General features: G+C 36.5%; 1 protein-coding gene across 2 annotated transcripts in view; it reads right to left on the reverse strand.

The window, feature by feature from the left end:
* Positions 1 to 14,160: 14,160 nt before the first annotated feature.
* GPR19 (G protein-coupled receptor 19) overlaps positions 14,161 to 16,072 on the reverse strand; it is a 399,152-nt gene continuing 397,240 nt past the window's right edge. For both annotated transcript variants that reach the window (XM_044088138.1, XM_044088139.1), the window contains one exon: positions 14,161 to 15,705. In XM_044088138.1, the coding sequence (XP_043944073.1) occupies positions 14,438 to 15,682 (1,245 nt within the window). In that variant the 5' untranslated portion in view covers positions 15,683 to 15,705 and the 3' untranslated portion in view covers positions 14,161 to 14,437. The remainder of the gene's footprint in view (positions 15,706 to 16,072) is intronic.

Genomic DNA, 16,072 nt, shown 5'->3' on the forward strand with positions numbered 1-16,072 from the left:
TGTCACTTGGGTTGTGTTGGGTGGTGGTGGTTTGCGTTTCAGCTTCGGAGGTCTCTGTTGTTAGGGCAGATTTATTTTAAGAACCTTCATGAATGTAGGTGTGTGTTTCATGTTACTGTGTGTGTGTGTAGGTTTTGAAGGATTATGAGTTGTGTGTGATGTGGTGCGAATGTTTACCTTCTCCTCCTGACTGACTAGTTCAGTCTTGGCTGGAGAGAGCTTGGCTTCCAATTTGGCAATATAAGTGCATCTCTCACAGGTTGTAGTGTTAGGTGGTAGGAGGAGAGGGTTGTCTCTTTACATGAGGCAATTGCTACATTGCCTCAGGATGCCCAGATTCACCAGGTGGACAGGAGAAAACACTGGGAGCTGACCCTTGAACATGCCAGGATAGGTATTTATTTACTAGCTATTTAAGTACTAGCTGTTTTTTCTTACTTGGTAAGGAGAGTTGAGTGCTGTAGCAATTTATGGTCAATCTAGTGCTTACAATGGTTTCTAAGCAAGTGCTGAGCAAAGAGGAACAGTTCTGAGTGCTTAAAAACTGAACTGGCTAGTTCTAAGGGAAAACTTGAAGAGCAGACTTCCTGGTGCCGGTAATAGTTTAACCCTAGATAAATGGCACTGCGTGATGTGCAAACCCACACAAACTGGGGTTTTCAAACTGAAAGATTAAAGGGATACAAATAGCCCAAAATGGCCAATAAATGTAGATTCTGAACTGAAACCACTCCTCCAGTGACATATAGGCTGCTCAAAGCTCACCACTCTCACTAATGAACAGAGAAGCTTCATCCTATCTTAGTAAGGTCTGTGCAACACAGAAACTACAAAACTGCCCAGAATTCAGCAAAATCCGAAAACCGGACTCTACTAGTTATAGAAAGGTGGGAAACGAGTAAAGAGATAGGATTTTTTTTGTTATACAGATATTTTTGTTATACAGTTATTAAGACATGAAATTCCATTTTCATTTCTGAAATTCTGGGAATTATAGTCATGATTAAAAGGGATTTCTGATTCCAATATAGTTTCACAATCCATCTGTGTGTGTGTATATATATATATATATATATATATATATATATATATATATATATATATATATATATATAAACTTAAACTGGATTCTAAGTAGATAACATTCAGTAAAGTACACTGCTAGTTTTAAAGGTAATAAACATAAGAACTGCATGTTTTGATGAATGATTGCCCTGGCCTAAACTACCAAAATCCATTACATCTTGTTGTTTTCCTCTGTGCAGACAATCCACAGTTTGGAATTTTCTGGTATATATTTTTAGAAAATGCAGAAAGTTAAATATCTTGGAAAATTTGCTGTTGTTTTACTAATTCTAGCAGAAGAGAGCTTCATTACCCTACATCTGAAGAAGCTCATTGTCTTCCTATTTATCTCAGAGTAAAGCTTATTGTAGCTTCCGTTATTTTCAAACATTTAAATTACTGACCTCCTGTCCACAGAACACTTAACTTTAAAACTTGAACGAGTACAATGCACTCGTCTTTCATTTCCTCATTTTCACTTGAGTATCCAAGATTGTTACTTACAACCACCACTCATACTTTCTCATTTCATGGTCCCAAAATCTGAAACTTGTATCTCTTCATCCATTCATGAAACTATACCTTTCATTTATTTCTGCTACTCACTAAAGTACACCTACCCTTGGAGGCTAGATGTCAATGCCTCTCTGAAATTATTACACCTACTATTAACTTTACACTTTTGAGCCCAGTATCTTGTTCTGCCTAATATGGAGGTTGTTTGTACAGAACATTACTTATTATTCCTTTATTATTGTAGTAATTTGGTTATATTGTGTTCTTATTTATTTTTGTAAAGGGGTGATTGGTCCATCTACTCTTCCTGTAAAATTGAATAAATAAATATAATAATGCATCTCATTCTTGTAATTAGTCTTCCCTGTCACCTGATGATAGGTAGTAAGAGTTCTGTATGGATTACTTTATGACTGACACTCACCATCTTCTTTTACAGTCCAGAGCTTGTGGTCACTACATCCAATCCTCACCACAATATTGCTGGAGCTCTGCCACAAGGTCCAACTCCTGAAAGTTTTGACTGAGAACTTTATCACTGTGCAATAGCCTGTAGGCACTACATCCAATCCTGACCTCAGTATTGTAGCAGCTCTGCCACAAGGCCCAACTTCCAAACGTTTTCACTGAAAACTTTGTTATTGCATAATAGCCTGTGCTCACTACAGCCAGTCCTGACCCCAATACTGCAGGAGCTCTGCCAGAAAGCACAACTCCTGAAAGTTTTCACTGAGAACTTTATCATTTTGTAACAGCCTGTGGTCACCATGTCCAGTCCTGACACTAGTAGTGCAGGAGTTCTGCCACAAGGCCCAACTCCTAAAGTTTTCACTGAGAACTTTATCACTGTCCAGTAGCCTGTAGGCGCTACATCCAATCCTGACCTCAGTATTGTAGCAGCTCTGCCACAAGGCCCAACTCCAAAAAGTTTAAGTTGGCCACTGTCCTTTCTCTTGACCAACACATTGCAGTGTATATGACAATTACGTAGTCTCCCTAGCTTCCTAATTTCTGTATTTAGTAAATGAAGCAAAATCTGTTTTACATTGTGCTTCCAAGTTAATTGCTTTGTATTGGCTATAAATTGATTACTGACTGTAATAACTGACCTGAGAGTGGGAAGCCTGCTACAAACCCCATGCCCTTTTACTCTACCATTATAATTCCCAGATACACATTTCACCTGTGACACCCATTCCCTAACCATGTCCAAACAGCATTACTAATTCTTTAAAAATGCTCCTGATTGTGTTTTCCTATTTCTCAACTTCCATCTAACATTTGGCATCATTCCCAACAACCTTTCTCCCTCCCATACTGCTTTGCACTATGTCCATTCATACTCAGACCCTACAGTGCCTACCTATAATTCTAAATTTTAGTTTCTGCTTTCCCCATATAACCCTCACTACTTCCTATATCAGCTACATCCTCATACTTTATCCTTTCAAACCCCTCTATTTATCACATTCAGAAACATAAGAGACATTACCAGGACAACCCAACTACTTTTCTTCATAAAAAATACTTCATTTCTAGCTACTACTACCAGCTTTCAGACTCTGCCATCACTAAATATCCTACAGCCATGCAACATCTTGATTCCTTCTTGATTCCTATTTCTCCACTATCTGCCATCAGCAAAATACAGATCTCTTTACTTAATCATGCTGCTGCTCACCTCATCCTCTATTCTCCTCCTCCTACTGAGCCATCTCTCATCCTACCATGATGCAATAATATCTCTCAACATCTCTCCAGCTCTGCCCCAATCACCTATCCATACTTCCTCCCTATATCCCTACTCCCTCTCCAGATATTGCACCAAATCTATTTAATGATACCCCTTACCAGTCCCCGAATATTGACTGATTAACTCCATTTCAGCTCAAATCAAAATAAAATTAAGTGGAAAAATAATTTCCAAAAACAAAAATCAATAATACTTCAATATACTAAAATCCTTCTTGGAGGAGACATTCATCCTAATCCTGGTCCCATCTGTCACAGCCAACATCAAGATAATCCTCTTCCACACACTACCCTAATTAAATAAAGGATCAACCCGAACTGTAGGAGTCTACCTTTTCACGCCATACATATTAGAAGCATAAGAAGTAAAACTACAGAACCACATGCCTGGATTACCCAAGAGAAGCGTAATATTCTCTGTATGACTGAAACTTGGCTTAAACCCAGCTTAAATTACTCTGAAATTACACTTCTCAGCTATAATATCATCCATAATGACTGTATACAAAGGAAATGTGATGGTATCGCTTTAATGTTTCCCAACAACTATCACATTTTCCCCAATAACAATCCAATAGCAAAATTCAATTCAGCAGAGCTTCTTATTAATTTCCTGAATGTAAACAAATATAAACAAATATGTATTATTGCCCTCTACATCCCTTCTGGCAACAATACAGCTACACAGGAATATATATCCATAACAAGCCCGCAAGAAAAAAATACTACTAGGTGATGTCAATATCAATTGTTTGGACATAGCCTCTTACTCCTGTGCATCTAGAATGAACATGTGAAACCATATAATACCCCCACACATTATAGCAAGACATCAAATTCCTTATTAAACTAGATCCTAGTATCAGACCCTAGCAAATTCACCACCACAGGTGCAATGTCTAACTCTCTCAGTGACCATCTTCCAATTGCTACAACTAGAAGAACCTCATGTTGATCAGGAATGAACACAGGAATGGTTAAGGAAAGAAAATGCAAACCAAGAGGTGAAAGGTTAATATTGGCGGCCCAAGATAGTGGGCTACATACACAATGGTTTATAAAGTCCATTGAAATTGAACATGTGGGAGAAACAGACTAATGTAGGTTTTATGAAACAGAATTGGAAAAAGTTGCACACCTCATTGCTGGTTGTGACATACTAATGGCAGAAGGACTGTGTACTGAAAGGCATAATAATTTGGCAAGACTGTTGCACTGGGAGCTGTGCAAACATTATGGTATTGAAGTGGCGGAAAACACTGGAAACATGAGCCACAAAGCATCATAAAAAATGATGAAGTTTATATCACATGGGATCACCCATAACCAACAGTTCAAAAGACAGATGCTAGAAAACTGGATATAATGATCCATGAAAAGAAGAGAAAAGTAGCATTGATCATTGAAATCACCACACCCCATGACTACAGTATCTTGTGTACAGAGTGACACAAAGTCATAAAATATCAGGATTTGCAGACAGAAACGAGAGCAGTGTGGAAGAAAGATACCCAGACAGTTCCAATAGTTGTAGGAGCAATGGGTCTTATAAAAAAGAATCTACAATCATATTTAGATATGTTACCAATACATGTAACCTTGTACAAATTATAGAAGGCGTCATTACTGGGCATATTGCGGGTGCTGCAAAGAACACTTCTGGCTGACATCAAATATTGATGCAATGCCAATTTCATGAACTTTAATCATACTTTGACTTAGGAATGGGGTCCATTCTCATCATGGTATTAGAAACCCAAAAGACTTGGAAAAATTAAAAGCCAGACATCTCACACATTCACTTAAATAACATGTTTATAAAACAACACACAATCTGTCTGGGTTTAACCCAGAAATATTCATTACTACTCTATCATCTATTGACTAGAACATCCTAAAAATCATCTGCTTAGATAATGCTGTAAATGTAAATGTACCACTTTCCAAAATATCCTAAATAGCCTTGCACCTTATAGAAGGAAGAGACTAAAATCAAATAATGCAATATGGCTATCTAAAAAGAGCATAATGCTAATGTATTAAGTGTGGAAAACACCATAGCATCGGAAAAACTTCACAATGCTCCGTAACCATACTAAAAATCAAATAATAGAAGAAAAAACTATACTATAACAACTTTCAGAACAATGGTAAATACAACCCTAAAAATACTGGTCAGCCATTAAAAAAAGTCTTACATACTGGCCAAAAATTCTCTTATTTTCTAGAATGTATAGCATCCTTAACCAAGGATTCACCAACATCCAGTTCCAACCCTGCCCAACAGCCACATATCACCACATCAACTTTCACCTTCAAACCTGTGCCCACATCGTATATAAAGCTACTCTTAAACAAACTCAGCCTGTGCCCACATCATATATAAAACTGCTCTTAAACAAACTCAAACCATGTTCTACTTCAGCTGATGACCTTCCAAGCTAGTACCTTAAAATAGCAGCTGATAGTATTGCCTGTCCTATCCCAAGCCTTATAAATAGGTCATTCCAGGAATTTTACATTCTCTTTCTGGAAATAAAATCACACATTGTCCCTCTACCCATAGAAGGAAATTCAATAGATGTTTCTAACTTTAGACCTATAGCAATCTTATCCTCCTTGCCCAAAATACTAGAAAACTGTATTCAAAAACAATTGCTAAAATATCTTCTGCAGGAAGAACTAATATCCCTCACCTAGTACTAACTCTGTACTTCTAACCTTTATTGATACTGTCAATAAAGGCAGAGATGGTAAACTAGTCTCCTCCTTATTTATAGACTTGTCTAAAACCTTCGACATAATTTGTCACAGCAAACTTCTACTTCAAATGTCCTCACTAGGTCTATCTTAGCCTACCTTTCTATGGTTCAACAGCTTCTTGTCAAATAGGTATCAGTCAGTGAAATAGCACTCCACCCTCTCTCCATTCCTCCCAGTCCACTGGTGCACCTCACGGCTCTATCTTTGATCCCCTCATATTTAAAATTCTCAGCAACACCCTCTACACATCCACACAGCAAGCCTCCCTAATACAATAATAATAATGATGACTCCACACTTATATGCACATCTGGGAACTTGGCACATCTCCCAAAAAAAAATACTCGGGAAGCCTTAATGGACACTGAAAAATGGCTTTGTAATTCACAACTCATGGCTAACCTCCCTCCCCAAAAAACAACTTCCTTTTTTTCCCCAAATCCCTCAGCTGAAAACAGGCACCAATATAGTTGGACTTTCCTACTGATCAAATGTAAATGAATAAATAAAAATATATAAATAAATTATTTGAGCAAGCATTTCCATTTGCTTCTCTGTAATGCCTAAGTCCCAAGACTTTACTTGTCGACTTCAGTCAATAGAACATAAATCATTTAACACTTTACTGACTTTCTCACTCATTCAATAGAAACAACTTCATGAATTCTATGGCTACCAGTAGAATTAATAAGCTCAGGGAGGTCCAACACAATTAATGAGAACAGTGAACTCACATCTTTATATTTAGCAGATTTAGGGCCCTTAGCTGGAGTAGGTCAGGGATTCACAACAAGATGAAATAAAGTTAGGGGCCACAAAAGTATTCAGGACAAGATGAGGTTAGGGGCCACAGAATTGCTAACAATATCCTATTGGCATAACAGGATCAAGAAGGCTTTTAGAAGGTGTTGTGAAGATCAGCACAATCAGGGAAACCTTGTCAAGTATTAGAGTTAGTGGACCCTCAAGCACGATAGAAGAATCAGGAGTAAGGAGGCCTGGCAGAAAACATACAAGCTTAAAATCTGATGGCAGATAAGGCCTGCCTGGCCTGCTTAGTCTGCTCATCTTCTGACTCAGGAAATAACTTGGAGATACTACTTAACCACAAGACTTTTTATTTTATTTTCTCACCCTTTGAAAAAATTACCTTATAGCTCATACATTCATGAAATCTGTTAATGGTTCTCACTTTGCTATCTCTTTAGGAAAGTGGTTACAGTCATCCATCATCTACTTTTTAAAATAATTGTGAAATAGTGCTTCTTTATTTCTACCCTGAGCCACTGATGGCATCTGTTTGATAACTTCAATTTATATAATCTTGCTCTCAGACATCTCTCTCTCTCCTTCTCTCTCTCCCTCTTTCACTCTCTCTTCATTTATTTATTTATTTTGAATCATTGTAGTCTTAATTTGTTGAAATATTTATATCTTGTCCCTTGTCTACCTTTTTTCTCTTTTGCATGGCATATGCTGCAGACCATTTGGCAGTTTCATTGATGCTTTCTGTTTTGTAACTTGGATCCTTTTTATGTCCTTTTGATAAAAAAGGAAGAGATTTACAGACAGTGCATGGTGCAGCTCAAATTAGCATAGATAGTGGCAATGCTCAAGGTGTGGATTATACTTCTCAATATCTTAGAACAAGAAATCCGGACAAAGTCTAAAATAATGAGGGGACAAAGGCCTAAAAATAGGGACAGATATTAAATATTGCTTGTATAAACTTAGAAAGTTTCTACAGTAACAGGATTTATGTTAGCATGAATTTTCTGAAGGAAATGAATTCTAAAGCTCAAATGTTCGTTATTATTTAGGGACTTCAATCTTCAGTAATTTGCCAGAAAACCACAAATTTTATGAGGTGCAGACCAAAAATATTAGTAAAAAATCTGGACATTCTGTGAAAATCTGGACAGTTGAGATGTATGCTATAGGTGAATCTAAGACACTGTACTGTCACACAACAGACAGAATAGCTCAGAAACACATGCTAATAAGTGCATAATGACAGTTAAATGAGGAATGCCATGCAAACAAGCCACAATGTGTATGCAACTGATATTGCCTGGAAATGTTGGACTGATTCAGAAATATATAAAACGGGTGTTTTGCAGTGGCATGTTCCCATTTTATTTGCACTGAGAATCATGGTGTATATGAGGAGAGTGATGCTTTGATGAGTAGCAGCAATGACTCTACAACATGTTTTATCAGTCATCAGTGAAACTAGTGCCAACAGTATTGTGCACTGTGGCCATTTGCATGAATGGAAGAGACAGACACAACACTTGACGTACCACCATTTCATAAACCAGCAGATTGTGGACCATTTCTGTATGGTCAAGGAGACTGTAAGCAACCTTGTTAAACTGTGTCGCCTACAAGCAGAATCAAGGGGGATGCATGGTAGGCCATCTCAGATAAAGGGACCTTTCAGTGACCTAATGGGGACAAGTTAGTAGGTGTCAGGGTCACAAATCCTGAGCTAATTCCTCACCATTATGCTACAGCATGTAAATAACCATATTTGGTTCCTAAGGCCTTTGGAGGAGAAAACCAGCACTGTGTGGGTATTTCCCAACATAGCCCATTTTCCTGAGGTCTTGTAGACAATAGCTTGCACGTATACTGCCAGCAGTACCCATCTGGTACATAAGAGGAGGTTAGAAAGGATTGAGAAGAGAGACTGGATAAGCAATTCACAAAGAAACAATGGGAGGCTATATGTATGTCTCCCAAATATGCAACAAAATCTAGAAGATTTAGGATTTTTGCCTGGAAATGTTTACATAGAGACATAGACAAAAAGTTGACATTAATTTCAGTTTCTCTTTACCTATTAGTCATGACATGAAATAAACTCGAAATATTATTCAGAGAAATTGATGCATTATACAGGACAGCAAGGATTTGTTTAATATAGTGGGGACTAGCCCACATTTCTGTTTCAAGAAAACCAAGACACTTAAAGCTTTTTTTGAGACAAAAGATTTGGATGCGTCCTTTTCAGCTAAAAAGAAAATGGGGATGTACAAATGTAGTAACTGTAGAGTCTGTAGTTATATTCATGTCTGTACAGAATTTTTATTACACATTGTGAGTTTTTGGTTAAAATTAAAGGACCTTTCACTTGTTCTTCTAGGAATGTTGTTTATTTAGGGTTTTGTGCCATCTGTCCCAGTTTTTATGTCAGAAAATTGACAAGAAGTCTAGCTGATCAAATCAAAAAACATAATTTAGCCATCAAAAAACAAAGACTTAAAAAATGCTTTAACAAAACAGCATTGTTTGTTCCAACATTTCTAGTTTCAAATTTATTATACTTGAACACATTGCACAATTTATTGGTGATGTTAACTCTTGTTTAGAGGTAAAATAATTAAGATGGCAATTATTGCTTAACTGAGATACATTTCCCGGGTTAAATGATAATTTAAATATTAAATGTGCTCTGAAATGGTATTGTTAAGGAAATTATGTCATTGGTCCAATTTGAATTGATTGGGTCGATTTGGTATTTGCTATGTTATAAAGTGGATTTGTCAGGAAATGGAGTTAGTGTAGACAGTTAAATTGCTTGGATACTTTTTATATAAATTGTGGTTTTACATTGTGGCAATGTTTCTGATGAAGTTCTTTGTATTAAAGTCAGTTCACTTATCAGCTCTTTTTTTTTTGCCCATCTAGCTTGGAGTTTGTTTATTTATTTATTTTATTTTTTATTTAAATAGAGGTGCCTGGTTTTCCTTTCCAAAAGTCTGTATTTTTATTTTCAGAAACCCTACCATCCACAGATGACTTGTTAACAAAAAAAAATTAATGGAATTACAACGTCTCAAAAAATTCACCCTTTAAGTCCCTCTTGCCTTGTAGAACTCTACTGTCTGAATTTCCCTCATGACTCTTTCTTCTATGAATTACCTGGAATTGATCTGCTCATCCTGGGCTATTTTTATTTTCATGGATTTTTTGAATCTCTTTTCTTTCACTCCAAGAATATTAACAACTTCTTCTTTAGCCTTTCTTTTTTATCATAATTTTCTACACAATGCCATCAAATTAATTTTGTTTTAGTAACCCATTTTGTTTAGTTGTTATCTAATATGTTAGAAAAGTTTTCTATTTCACCTTCTGACTGTATTATTTATTCTTTACTCTCTTTGGGACTTTACTTATCTATTCTTATTGCATTCTTCTGCATTAAATATCACTACTGCTTTTTTCCCTTTTGTGTTTCCTCACATTTTCTAAATACTCTATATTTTCACCAAGCCTTACATCATTTGAAACCATGTTTTTTTCTTCTGTTGTCTGCATAAGTTTCTTGTAATATTTTATTGCTTCTGTGATGTTAGTCTGATGTTTCTCCATTTCTGTGCTAGTATTCCATTTTATAAAAGTCTGTCTTTCTGAAGTCTAGAACCCAAACTTGTCATTGGCTGCTTTTTTCAGTTAAGCTGATGGGGAACTACATCTTTTTCTTATCACTTGCTTTGAAATAGTTGTCCACTTTAAATATGAGACCAAAACTTCCTCCCAGTTTGAGAACACCACATCAAAGACTACTCTTTTATGTTAGGTTCTAGGAGTAACTGAATTCTGCCCCTCACAGGGTATCAAAAATTACATTGATGTTTGGAGTGGCAGTAGTCAAGGTGTGCCAAATTATATGTGGCATATTAAAGGTCCAATCAAAAATGTCTCCATTCTCTTCTTCTGCAAATATAGCACAGAGTATATTACCTTTTCCCCCTTAATGAGGGGAGGTTCTGTGTATAACTATTGTGAGAAGTGTGTAGTCATTCCCAATGACCTCTATGACCCATGGTAAATGCTCTCCTTCTACTTTGCTAATTTATTCTGCTCCCTTGATCCCATCCCTAAAACAAAAGGACTACATTTTCTCAACTGTTACCCATTCTCTTCCTTCCTGTAGATTGTGTAGCTTGGTATGCTTACAATGCTTTTTTTTTTTTTTTTTTTTGCTGTCACAGATTCTATTCAAGATTTTAGATAATGCTGTTCTTTTCTTGCCCCTGTTTCTCATGCATGCCAGTGCAGTTTTCTTTTTTTTTTCTTTGTCACCACTTTACCTTGTGGAGAACATGTGACCCCCAGAAAGACTATTAAAGTGAATTGCCTTTCAGCAGGTTTAATAAAATTTGTAGGCTTTCAATGGGCTTGGTTAAGGAATCCACCCTTCTTAGCTTATTATCATCTAACATAACTGAATTTGGCCTATGGATAGATTTAGGGGTTTACATCTCATTTAATCAACTGTTGCTATTGCTAGCCATCTGATCATTTAACTGTCAGATCTTTGCTGTTAAGAAAAAATAAACAAACAGATAAACTGCTCTTATTGTACCTTTCCCACCTCTGAGTGTATAAAAATCTTATTCACCACAAGGATAACCTAAAACTGACTATACACACCAGATTTCCTCCCTTTTTTATTTAGTGATTGCCTCAGCACTAATCATTACTACATTGCATTACTACAGTTGCAATGGTCCCTTCTAGTCCCATTTTAAAACACAGCTCTGAAAACACATTGCCTCTATCTTTGCTATGAAGTAATATCTTCCTTCCAAAACATCAGTAACCCTCGAAATAACTGTGCGCTTTATGATCATCCTTTCATAATATGTACTTGCCAATGTACTCAATGCCTCTTCTCTACTTCTCTCCTAAAAATAATAGCAGTAGTTGTCAGCATATAGTTATTCCTTCTGAATGTAAGTTGCCCTCTTGCAGCCATGGTGCCTGTGACAAAAGGAGATACTGCCAGCCTAGCTTTCTGGAATTTTGTAAATAACTATATGTTATTTGAATATTATTATGACTGTAAAAGCATTTACTATTGTAACTTTTACTATTATAAGATTTACTTTTTTGTACTTGTGGAGCTTTTCTCCCTGTCCTCCACTGAAAAAGGACCCATGTCCAGTCAGAATTTCCCAATAAATAAATAAATAAATACATACATACATACATACATACATACATACATACATATATAAATAAATTTATATAGAGGTGTGACAGAAATAGATATTCCAGCCCAGCTATCTGGAATTTTGTAAGTGGCTGTGTGTCATTTATGAATATCAGCATGATGCAATTGCTTGTGTTACACCTGTATTAGAACTGTATGTCATATTGTACAGACATGTATGCAGAAGAGATATTTTGTAAAATACTGAGCTGAAATGTATATACACTATTGTAACTGTTTAGATGTATATGTATTTTAACAATGGGGACTGAAACACAAGAAGTTAACTTCAGAAGACTAGCTGAAAACTTAAATTACTTTATAACCACATAATAAAAGAGATGTTATCTTTCAGGTTCAGTGCAACAGGAGACATAATGTCTAGAACTGGAAGTTTTTTTGTATTGTATTTAAATGTAGAGGAATGTAAATTATTTTATGACTTCCACCATTTGCCAAAAGATCTGAGGTCTATGTATTTTCACAGAGAGATGCTAAATGCTGCCAGCTGCAGTGAGGGCTTTCACCTGGGATAGTCAGATAACAAGAAGTGATGTCATGCTGCAAGTATCCCAGCAGCAATATTTGAGATATTAATTTAAGAACTCTCTGAGAGAGACAAGGCATTTTGTATTTTGTCTTTGACCTGACAGTGTCAGCTGGAAAACCCACTCACCACCTCTGTTTTGCCTTGCTATGAGTAAGTAAACCTAGGGTACAGTAATTTCTCTTAGATACAGTTAGGAATATAGTGCAGTATAGCTTAGATGCTTTCATTATTTATTTGAGACTGTCATGCAATGTTACTCTGAAGTTACTGTGATTGTTTACTGAGTATTTTCTTGTTGTTTATTATTTATTATTACATATATTTAAACCTTTCAGTTGTGGCTGGTCTGTCTAGAGATATTTAAGCTCTTAGAGTACTTGCATATCTATTTGGTGACACTGTGCAAGTCACTCCTAATAGCCTTGCTCTTTGTCAAACTACCATTTGTATTAATAGTAACATTACACAGTAAGATTGGAAACTTTTTACTAAGGGCTTTAAAGTAGCTGATAAGGACGTAGCTGGTGGCAGTGATAACTACCTTATAGTCTGGCCAGAAGGGGGCATAGCTAGTAAACCTGTGCCAGCCTTTCCCAGGTGTGTGTGTGTGTGTGTGTGTGTGTGTGTGTGTGTGTGTGTGTGTGTGTGTGTGTGTGTGTGTGTGTGTGTGTGTGTAAAATAAATCTCAAAGAGTGTGTGAGTCAGCTACTTGGGCATGGACACAAAACATTGATTGGACAGAGAGGGTGCTGGAGGTTTTGGCTTGGCCACTCAGCTGAGATCTCAACTCTATAGCTGTGCCAGTGGGGAGTCTTACTGGGGATCTGGTGAAAGAGGGAGAAACCAGCCCCAGACTGACTGTGGTCTCTGTGTGCTCTTAAGGGAACTTGCACTTTACTGTGTGAGTACTTGTCATGTACATCTCTCACTGTAGCCATTGGTGAGGATTGAGGCTCCTTGATTACTGGGCCAGTGCTGAGGCATCACAGTACCTACAACCAAAAACAGTTACTCAGATAGTACAGATGCATGGCTATCTATCTATCTATATCTATCTATCTATCTATCTATCTATCTATCTATCTATCTATCTATCTATCTATCTATCTATCTGTCTATCTATCTGTTAATTGACCTACCTACATATCTATCTGCAGCACTGCTGTACAGCATTGACTAGTAACAAGTGTTTTTATTATTATTATTATTGTTATTGTTATTGTTATTGTTATTATTATTTAGGGGGTTATTAGAAATGTTTAGGCTGATAAAGGGGGATTAGTTTGGAAGGGCTCTCTTTTCAAGATGGGTAAAACAAATAGTACCGTATTTTGTATTTCCATTGTATAACTCAGTTTCAGACTGCAATTTGTTTTTATTGCTTCTGAAGTAACCAAACTAGTCAGAATCATACTACCTCTTAAATTCTAAATGTGTAGTGGGTAAACTGTAACTTCAAGGTACGCTGTTACAACCATTAGTAAAATATTTTGTCACAAATAAATGCATGTATGATCTCATATGCATGTACATTGTTGTACACAAAGCAGTGTTTAATATAATCAAAAGCAAATAGATCCTCATATTTACATGCATGTGGTAAAATGCTAAAATGTTTGCATAAAATAAAATGACAGTAATCATTATAACTGTAAACTTAACAAAATGAAAATGCATTTCAAATCGTTAAACTGCAGTACATACATTTTTTGCAAAAATATTGTCCTAAAAGATAAAGCTCTTTGATATTAATGGCGCATAACTGTAGTTAAATACAGTTAAATATTTTAAACAAATGTGTTAGGAGGGTTTGTGTTAATAGGCCAAGCAAGTTTCTTCTCTTTTGCTTCTCTGTCAAAAGTATCATATATTGCATCTTTGGTGATAGTCTTTGCTGGTGCTGGGATTTCTGCTATTCCAACATAGTTCTTTTTGGCTATTCTGGAACTTGTGGTTATAGTATAGGCATTGCTTCTGTAACACTTCATGGAAGACATGCAGAACGTCTCCTTCATGCCCCTTCTGAAGTTTGCATTATAAACCGAATAAAGAGTTGGCTTGGAAGCTGATGAGCTGAATGATATCCATGTAATAGACATAAACAGCAAAGAACTGTGCCTGTAGTCAGACTCATGGGGGTGCCATAACTGAACTAAGTAAAAAGGCAGCCAGCAAAGCAAGAAAACAGAGTTCAACATAAGAAACATTTTGATAGTTTTGACTTTTGTCCTTGGGACAGTGTTCATTGTTCTCCTTAGTGTTCGTCCATCTGTACCTATTCTCCAAATGTATTTCACAACTTTTTGGTAAAACAAAATGATTAATACTGAAGGAATCAGAAACCCCACCAAAAGATGTATAGTTCCATAGGCAATCCCATCCCAGGAGTCTGGCAGAAAAAAGTTACAATGACTATCCCAGTCTGATCTGTAGAAAAAGAATATCGGAGACACAAAAGCAGCATCAAAAACCCAAGCAGCTGCAATCATTTTCTTGGCTTTTTCTCTGGACACCTTAAAACTTAATGGATACACAATTGTATAGAATCTGTCCACACAGATGGAAAGCAGAACATAGATCTGAACTCCAGGAGTTAAGTACTGGAAGTATCTCACCAGTTTGCACATAACAGTTCCCAGTGTCCACCTTCCAGTGGTGAACTGAAGAAGTATGAAGGGGGCACTAGCCACAGTGATTAAAAGATCAGCACAGGCCATGGACACTACAAAGTAGTTGGTAGTTGATTGAGTTCTCCTGCTTCTGTGGATTACCAGACAAACAAGAGAATTTCCCAGGATTGAAAACAGCCATGTTATTCCAAAAATGAAGCTTGCTGCAGCTACCTCCCCTGGTAGAAGTCCATACCTGGTTACAGTGCTATTTCTCTCTTGCTGGTCTTCTTTGTAGATATCCAACATACTGTGACTGACAAACAAAACTGAGGCCTCAGATGGACTGGCAATATGAAGTGACAGTGTTGTTGTGATGGCCAATGAAGGCTTTTTATCATCCTTTTCCAGGGCAAACACCATTTTTACTCATTGAATTCTGAGATCTGTGGAAAAAAGAAAACCAGCAAAACATGACAAATGTGATCTCACTGCATAGAAGTACCAAAAGTAAGAATAACTTGGCAAATTATCAACCGAAATACAATGTTTATTTCTGAATCATTAGCAATTAATTGCATTGGCTGATATACCTTAGAGATGAATACAGTGTTATGATAGCATAAAATTAAAATCTTTCCCAGTTATTCTACCTGGCTGTACTCCAGTTTGAATATTCAACAATTATTCAAAACAGACTTCTGAAAAATAAAATTAAATGAAAATTTGTTTTACTTACCGGTGTTTTGTGTGATTAGTTTTGGTAGTTATGTTATGTCTGCATTAAAGAGTTTTTAACAATTACACAAATAA

Source organism: Protopterus annectens, chromosome 11.part0 (genome assembly GCF_019279795.1).
Source record: "Protopterus annectens isolate FY-2018-M chromosome 11.part0, PAN1.0, whole genome shotgun sequence".
Classification (NCBI taxonomy): Eukaryota; Metazoa; Chordata; order Ceratodontiformes; family Protopteridae; genus Protopterus; species Protopterus annectens.